General features: G+C 35.3%; 1 protein-coding gene across 1 annotated transcript; it reads right to left on the bottom strand.

Moving 5' to 3' along the window:
• Nucleotides 1-5,540: 5,540 nt before the first annotated feature.
• On the bottom strand, nt 5,541-6,425 carry LOC145684939 (trypsin-like). Its single transcript, XM_081757291.1, has one exon. It carries the CDS (start codon nt 6,402-6,404, stop codon nt 5,601-5,603), a length of 804 nt encoding a protein of 267 aa, XP_081613417.1. The 5' UTR covers nt 6,405-6,425; the 3' UTR covers nt 5,541-5,600.
• Nucleotides 6,426-9,364: the final 2,939 nt, after the last annotated feature.

The raw sequence follows: 9,364 nt of genomic DNA, 5'->3' as shown, positions 1-9,364 counted from the left end.
AAATAATATATCTCCAAATCCTACAACATAACGTCCAAGGATTAGAAAATAGAATTAAAAATTACTTTGCAAAATGAATTAAGTAAAACTGATGTCTTGTGTATATCGGAGGATGGCTCAATAAAGAAAAAATAGAAACAGTTTCACTCACAGGTTTTAAACTATCTGCGTACTATTGTACAAAAAATATATCCCATGGCGGTATTGCCATATTCGTCAAAGAGGACCTTCGTATCAAAATGTTAAGGAATACCCTTACATTGAACGTTGAGAAAACTTTCGAATCTGTAGCACTTTAATTTTGTGATCATAACTATGTCAAACAGAAATGTCAATGATATTTTGAATATATTAGAAAGGCTTTTATCTGGATTCTCGTCTTCTAAAAGGTGACTAATAATTTGTGGTGATATTAATATGGATTTGTTACAAAAAATAGCAAAAAAAAAAGAAAAAAGAAAAAAGATTACCTCATTTCGCTCTGCACATCATTTAACCTGTAACCTGTCGTAAATACTCCTAGCAGAATAGGCAGAGCAAGAATCCCCGCCCTTGACCAAATTATAATACCACTTGATGATTTCGTATCTCATGTTGATGTACTAAACCTAGGCTATTCTGATCATGATGCTCAACTTCTTTAGTTTTCCACAGAAATAATTAATAAGAAAACAAACATGGGCAAATGATCTAAGGGCGTTCAGTTACACTCACTAACGTGGCATGTTTCAGATACTTGTTGAAAACTGAATCATGGGAAGATGTTTATAATGAATGTAATGTTAATGGCCAATTAAATTCTTTCTTTTAGGTATATTTACTCATTATTTTAATATTACTTTTCCTAAACGAAACTTTTTAAGACAAATCGGTAAATGTCAGTTCGAACTGGAAGACTTTAGTAACAATAGTTTCTCTAGAAAAACACGCTATTTACATGAACTATGTCGATTCTGCCGTATTCTCGTGTTTAAACGATACTATAAAATGTACACACGAGGTTTACATGAGGTCATAGAACAGATAAAAACATCAGAAAATGATACTTACATTGTGAAAGCTTCCAATAAAATGAAAGCTACATGGCAAATTATTCGAAAAAAATATGGGGAACGTAAACCCTCCTCTAAGACAACTAGCGTTTCTTCCCAAAATAAAATTATTAGAAAACCGACAGAAATAGCAAATGCTTTTAACGATTACTTCATGAATGAAGAGGAAATGCTTGTCACTAATAACAGGAACAATAAACTATCTAGCAAACAATACGTTAGTAGACACAATGATAATACTTTCGAAAAATCATTGTTCTTACATCCAGTAACTAGTTAGGAAATTTTAGATACTACAATGAAAATGAAACCTAAGAGTTCTTCAGGATATGATGAAGTTCCTGATAAAATTCTAAAGCAATGCTCTTAAGAGATTGCTGATATCTTATGCTTCATAGAGTTATTTACTATGAAGCAAGTACAAATATATTAGTAACCGGAGAAAGTTACGTTGAGTTGCATAATGCAGTAGACTCCACCATGTCTGTCGTCAGTGACTGGATGGATAGAAATAAACTAATACTAAATACAACAAGATCTTCGTGCATGTGCTTTCAGTAGTAAATATCTCGCAAATCCATTTTAAAATGTCTATAGTTAATAAGGTTTAAAATATATTTTTTGCACATCTATAATGTAAGGGTTTCTTAATTGTTATTTTGTTTTTATATCGTTATATGTAAATTAGAATAAGGAAAAATTGAACCTTTTTAGCTTAAATTTACACTATTTTTAATATTGTATGTAAGATTTAAATGTATAAGTATGTGCAGATTCAATGTTCTTGTGACGTGTCCAACTCATACGTTCACGTTGTGAACAATGTGTATGAAAAAGGATGAAAATAAACACAATACAATAGAATACAAAAGTACAGTTGAAGTCCGTCGGTGAATTTAGAAAAGGAAGTTGACCGACGGAATCCCGAAGTATAAAGTACGACGAGCATCTAGCAAGTTACATCAGTTTTTGGAGACACATCACATTTATATTAAATGCAAAAAACATAACAAGTTTCTGCAACTTACGTAAAGTCCTATAACTTGTTACGTTGTTAAAATATTAGTTAGTGCAAAGGTATTTACATTCATTAACTTCTTAAACTAATAGGCTTTACAAATGAATGACTATATCAGATTCTCTTCCGGTCTATCTTTACTTCAGTTATACCACTACATCCACTATACAAGAACCTTCCTGTATTCTGAAAACCATACCAGTAATGTAAGCCACACCTGGCTATACAATACACTTGAAATATATCAATAGCCACACTCGGCTATAATACCTCCTGAACATACAAACAACTTCAGCCACATCTGGCTCATTTCCGTCATCAACTGAACACACATATAAACAATCACCTAGTTACCCTTTTTATTTTCTAAACCTAATTACGTTCTTCTTTTGTTTACGCTATCTATATACTAACCGTTAGCACTTTTCACTTTCAACATCTTCATTGGTATCACCTAAAAACGAACTGCACCACCAGACTCCCAACATAACTATTTTGTACTTTGGTCACCAATGTTACCTTTCCATATAAACCCTTTTGCGCACCCAACACTACAGCTGCGTGCGCAGTTTCCGCTCAATATTTCTGTTTAATCTGCAGCATACACATCTTATGTTAGTTAATAAGATAGTGGGTTTAAAAGAGTGGCATATTAGGCTCTATTGCTTATTTACTTAACATCACATCAATACGCAAACTCACATAGTCCAGAATGTAATTTCATTTTTCTCTCTTAATAATCGTTATACACTGATGACCATTATTACGTTTTTTGTTACCCTGTAATGTTCCTCGATCCCGGTCGAAAGGATTCAACTTTCAAGGCTAGAATATTTTTGAAAAAAAAAATAAAATAAAATAAAAAGGAAAGGAATTCTTACCCCACAAGACCAGGGACTCGTATCCACTTAGGTTACCGCAAACATCAGGTAAATATTCCAGATGCAAGACTCTTTTTAATGACGATTATTTTAGAATTTTGGTATAGCAATCAAAGTTAATTCTTCAACTAATAACAATTTATTTACAATTAATAAATTCAATACGAACAACAAATAGACTAGACAATTGTGTAAGTAAATATTTCAATTATATATGTATATTAGCATTAATTACCCGCTTTGCTCGGTTAAATTAAGAAAAAACAGTAATATGATTCCAGTGGTGCCCCCCACCCCTTATGTCTATGACGCACCCCCCAATTGTCTATCCGTAGGTGTTCTTCCATGAAAAAAAATCTTCTTTTCGATTAATTTTTACCCCCCTCATCAAACATATTTATATAGATTTTAACCCCCCCCAAATATTTCAATGACGCAGTTTGCGTCATAGCCCCCCCTTGTGGGCACCCCTGTGTTTCGTTAGTCAGTCACTTTTTACTATTACTAAAGCGCCCCTTGATATTGGTCATTTTCAATTACCTTAATATATCCCCTCTGCTTCCCATGTTGCGGGTCACGGCATCGAGAGTGTACTTGTTCATCTCAGCGACGTCGAAAAGTATAAATTCGACACTGATATTGGGCCTTTTGACTATATATATATATATATCTCCCCCTTCCACAATATTTGCGGGGCTTAATTTGGATTTAAATGGCATCAGAACTGTCACTGTTTATCTTACCGACCTCATAAACTATAGATTCGACACTAATATCGGCTATTTTCGATCATTTTAAATGTCTCTCCCCTCCTTTAAGTTACATCGTCAAAGTGATATGACAAAAATAATCTCATGTTCGAACTTCATCTAGGTTGAAAACTTGATGGAGATCGGTCCGGTGGTTCAAGAGTTATTAAATTTTATTTATTTTTATACATCTCCCCCTCCTCCCGTAAGTTCCATCGTCAAAGTGAATAGATGAAAACCATCCCAGGCCCGAACCTCATCTATGTTGAAAATTTGATCGAGATTGGTCAGGTGGCTCAAGAGTAAAGTCACGTAGACAGTCACTTTCATTTTTATTTTTATTTTTTTAACATACATCTCTGCTCCCTCCTCCTACTCCCCTACGTTGCGCCGTCAAAGTTAAATGATAAAGATTATCCCAAGCCTGAACATCATCTATGTTGAAAATTTGATAGAAATCGGTTGGGTATTTCACGAGTTATTAAGTTTTATTTATATTTATATATCTTTCCCCTCCCTTTCCTCTCACATAAGTTCTACCGTCAAATTAATATGATAAAAACCATCCCAGGTCCGAACTTCATCCATATTGAAGATTTTTTAAGATCAATCCTGTGGTTAAAGTGTGATGAAGTTAAAAGACAGTCACTTTTAATTTTATTCTTCTTACATATATCTCCCCCTCCCCCTTCCGTATGTTGCACAGTAAAAGTGAAATAACGAAAACATTCTAGGCCCGAACCTTATCTATGTTGAAAGTTTGATCAAGATCGGTCTGGTGGTTCAAGAGTTATTAAGTTTTATTTATTTTCATATATTTGATACATATGATACGATACAATATACATGATATGATACAAAAATTTTGGAGTGAATCTAACTCTTTATTCTATTCATACAAGAAAAAGGAAGCATGATCTTAGCTTACCTAATTTCCCGGGCTAATTATAGCCCCATTTTGATTTTCTTTAATTCAAACATTTCCGTCTTTTAAAAATAACTAAACTATATCATTTTTCCTTTGTTATAATAACTAAAATCCCGTCATGTTGATATCCGCGCAAGTTAGTGTGAAACACCAGTTCCGCTTATCAACTACTCTTAGTTTTGGTGTTACTGATGACGGCCAACTTAAATCACAACTGACAACGGTCGATAAAAATAATAGGCGAAACGAAAAAAGTAACATCAAGAAAAAGAAACAGAAAACTAGAAAGGATGAAAAAAAACAAAAACAAAATGATTCAGTGTTTACATGGAATGAAATTTTACAAATGCAGTATTATTTCTGAACAAAGAGCATAAGAAAATGGAAAGTCAATGACATTCTTAGAAATGGTGAAAAGGATTATTGTTGTACGTGGAATGCGAAAAAATAACAAATTTATTTCGGGAGAAGCTTGAGCCCGATAGTATCCTAAATACGCCACGGAAGACGATTCTGTTTCCCTGATCCTCCACAGCATTGTTTTTCAACTTCATAAATATTTTGAGCATCGGTTATATATATATAATGGGAACGGTCTTACCCGTCCCCCCCCCCAATTTTCAAGCGAGATTTGCGCCCATGGTCAGCACTATACCAGATAAATCGTACTGACTTTACTATATTTTGCAGATTAAGTTGTCGGTCCCCATTTAGTTTCCCGACGTTAAGCTAAACTAAAAGTCTCTAAAAGTAAATCAAATGCGTCTTCGGGGATATGATTATTACTATTATTACTATTATCATTAATAATAATAATAATAATATTTATACTTTTATTTTAGAGAAAACTAAGACAAACATACTTTACAAACGAATTTACTTTACAAACATACTTTACAAACGAGTGTGTACAACAATATGCATGGAAAAGAGATATATAATATGAATTTCAAGAATGTTTTGATGAGCAATTTATTCAGAAAAATATTTCTCAGAATTATTTGCCATTACATCTTCAATCCAATTGAGATAAGCAGCAACTTTCGTGTATACATTTGGTGTTCTACAGTCTCCTACAACCATTGAAATAACTCCTACCAATACATTATCACATATTAGAGGTCCGCCTGAATCTCCCGAACATAAGCCTTTGCCCACTCTTAAAACTCCAGTACATAATGTAGTATGCGGGTCTATGAACTTAGTGATTATAAGACAAGTAATCTTATCCAATATGGGTACCTCAACTTCCAATAGCACCGGAGACATTTCACCTTCAAAACTAGTGAGACCCCAACCGACCGCAGTACACATACTGTTCAGTGTGACTGCACTAGAACTATCCTTAGGCAATGTAGCCACAGACAGATTATCAAAATTTTCTAGTCCTTCTTCAAGTTTTATAAGTGCAATATCATTAACATTTCGAATAGAATCCGTATAATCGTAATGTGGAAACACATGAGAAGCAAAGCTTCTGCTAAAAGAAATCAGGTTTAGTTCCGCTTCACCTGCAACCACGTAAATAGATTCGACTGAATATTTTTGCCATGTTTCTTGATCAACAACACAGTGTGCTGCAGTAAGAATCCAAACCTCATTGAGAATAGATCCTCCACAGTGAATTTTTCCTTTTTCTACATTGACCCAAACATGCACAACATACTTATATTTCTCAAAATCTGCAACGTTTCCTCCAATAATTCTACTGTAATTTCCTGTAGAAGCAGTACATAAAAGCGCGTTTGCCAGAAGAATTTCCAAGAGATACAACATCTTAATTTTTCATTTGTATTATTGACCACACAGACAAACACTAATGACACTTTATCTTCTAAATGCGTAGGAATGTATGTCTTAAATAAACACATCACACCATATAACGATTTCATGTAGCAGTTGATTGACTTTAGAAACGAGGGTTGGATTCTAAAATCATGTGAGTGCACGCTGGGATGATTCCTACTCTTGAGCATAGGCGGAGTTAGAAATTGTCTGCTGGGGAGGAGGCGGGCACTGTAAATACAAATGAAAAATGAAGGATCTTATAATTGGCATTTTTATTTTTTGTCAGAAAGTTGGGGCCAATGCTCTCCTATGCCCCCATAACTCCGCCCATGCTCCTAAGTGTCATTTAGGCCTACATTTTTAGAAAAAAGGTTTTTTTCCTATATTTCATACCCTTTGATTCAATATTTTCTACCAATTAATTTCATATTTCTATTTGCCAGAAATATATCACTAGGTGCAGATTTATTGTACAGATCCATGCATAAATTCATTTCAGATATACTTCTTTTACAGTAAACCGACTTTTTGAATCTTACCCAATCGTTTTTGGGGGTGTAGATTTACATCTCTCTATACAGATTCACTTTAGAGAGCATTCAGTGTAGGTAGAGATAAGAACTCAGGGGTGTATCCAAGGGGGCACGGGGGGGCCAGGCCCACCCAAAAAATTTTGTGTTCCCCCCAAACGCAAAATTCTGATTGGAAGATATTTGTACCTGTCTCATTTAAGAAAAGAATTTTTTTTTTTCACAAAATTGTGTGCCGAGAAAGGTTACATTGAAATTCATCTAAGATCTTATATGTTGCGGTCACAACAATATTAATTCACAGAATTTTCGCTCATATTATTTAGAAAGTATATTTTGAGCGAAATGAAGAATCATATATATCAAGAATACAGTGTAAATCCATCCCGATCGATATTTGAAGCTGGAATAGCATAGAAACATCGTAGTGTCTAGAATGGTACAACTAGGTACGTAACGAAGGTCTGTCTGGGAAGCATGACGATTGAAACCATTGCACTCGCCGTCTTTTCCATTTGAACACCGTTTTCAACACGATCAAGTAAATTAGCAACCTTGGAAAATCTCAAATGTCGTTGTTAAAATATTTTAAGAGACAGACAGATATAACCAAACCTGCTGCAGCTGATGACTCCCATTTCATCGAAAAAAGGGAAGAAGATGAAAGAACTAAAGGAGAAGAAAGTATTTCAGTGTCAAGTGAGGTGCCAAGTGACTTAAATAATAAGGTTCCTTCACAGCCAATGTTATCAGTGTTCCCAAACGTTAAAACAGGTGGTAAAGAACGTTCTTTTTCAAGCAACTGGTACAATGGAAGAGAGTGGTTGGAATATTCAGTTACTCGCGATGCAGCGTTTTGTTTTGCATGCAGAATTTTCAAACCAAGCTCGGACGATGCATTTAGTTTGACTGGGTATAGGAATGGAAACATGCATTAGAACGCAACAAGGGTTTTGCTAAGCACGCAGCATCAAAGAATCACCAAACTGCTGTGCTTGAGTGGAAGGAGAAGAATCTGCGAGATGCTAGCAATTCGGGAGTTACGACACTCTTGCAAGAGAAACAACTGGACAAGTACCGTTATTATTTGACTGGTATTTTTGACATTATCAAGTTCTTAACTACAAACGAATTGCCATTGCGCGGTAAAGACGACACGTCAAACAAAAACGATACTTTGTCATCAGCAATGAGCTGCGCAAGTGGTACTGGTGTTGAGGAAGTTTTCCTATATGAAAACAGTGACAGTGATGCATCAGGTATGTTTTTAATACTCTTTGAATTTACTTGCAAGAGAGATCAAACTTTGCGTGAAATAAGTGGCATTATTCCTAAAAATGCAAAATACACGTCTCTCGGGAAGATATTGCTTCCAGGGTAAATTCTAGCGATTGTTCGTTTTTTACTGTGAAAGTCGACTGTACAAGGGACAAAAGTGGTGTGGAAAATCTTTCTGTAATCGTGCGATATGTAATTCGAGGACAAGTATGTGAGAATCTTGTAGAGATGATGCAGATTAATGATCAGAGTGCAGCAGGAATAGTGAATGCAGTTCTTAGGGCCTTATGCATAGTTATTCTGCGGGTTACTTAGGGGCTACGTACGGGACACGTGATAATTTGCGTTGCAGAGTTCTCCCGCAGGGTCAAACAAGCCCGCAACCTTCCCGTAAGTCAAGGGGATGGCTAGGGGTGCTTCAACGCACCCTTTGCTAGCCCGTAGCAGTTTCTGTTGCTGTATAAAATGCATATGCTCCGTGCTGACAAAATAATTGAGTATGTTAATGAGTTTACCGAATTCGTTGAGCTGATTAAGCGATAATAAATGACATATTGATGGCATCCAATTTAAAAATATATACCAATTCCTGAAAGAAGATTGCAGGATATTTTGCTTCCGCTCGTGCAAATATTAAATACAAGGTCAAAGAATTGACTAACAACTTCTACCTGAAATAAAATAAGCGAGAGATACTTGTTGTTACAGTATTGGTACTGAAGTAGATTTTAGATTAGATTGTAGAATAGCTTCAGAATTGATTCTAAGGGTCCAGTGGTGATTTCAAGGATCGGCCGGAGGGGGGGGGGATTTCTCCCCGAGAACCATGACGTTCCCTCAGGACCACATAGCCTATCGTGCTCAATGTGAATTCTCAGTATTTTCGTTACTAATACATTTCATCCGCAGTATATTGAAATCGAAAAAAAAAAATGGAATCATCACTGATGGGAAAAATTGACTCAATAGTTACACATATTTCATCGTGAAGATGTTATTCTAATGTGTTTTACATCCTTCTCCCTGTTGGTGTTTTCTTACATTTCTCGGTTAGCATAGGTAAAGTTGAGGAGCGCTAACATCCCCCTTTTTTTTCACTAATGATCTAACGTTTTCTGCATTCTTGGTTTATTACCTGAC

The sequence above is a fragment of the Thermobia domestica genome, chromosome 5 (assembly GCF_964235325.1).
Source record: "Thermobia domestica chromosome 5, izTheDome1.hap1.1, whole genome shotgun sequence".
In the NCBI taxonomy this organism is placed as follows: Eukaryota; Metazoa; Arthropoda; class Insecta; order Zygentoma; family Lepismatidae; genus Thermobia; species Thermobia domestica.
This window is presented reverse-complemented; position numbering and strand designations above follow the sequence as displayed.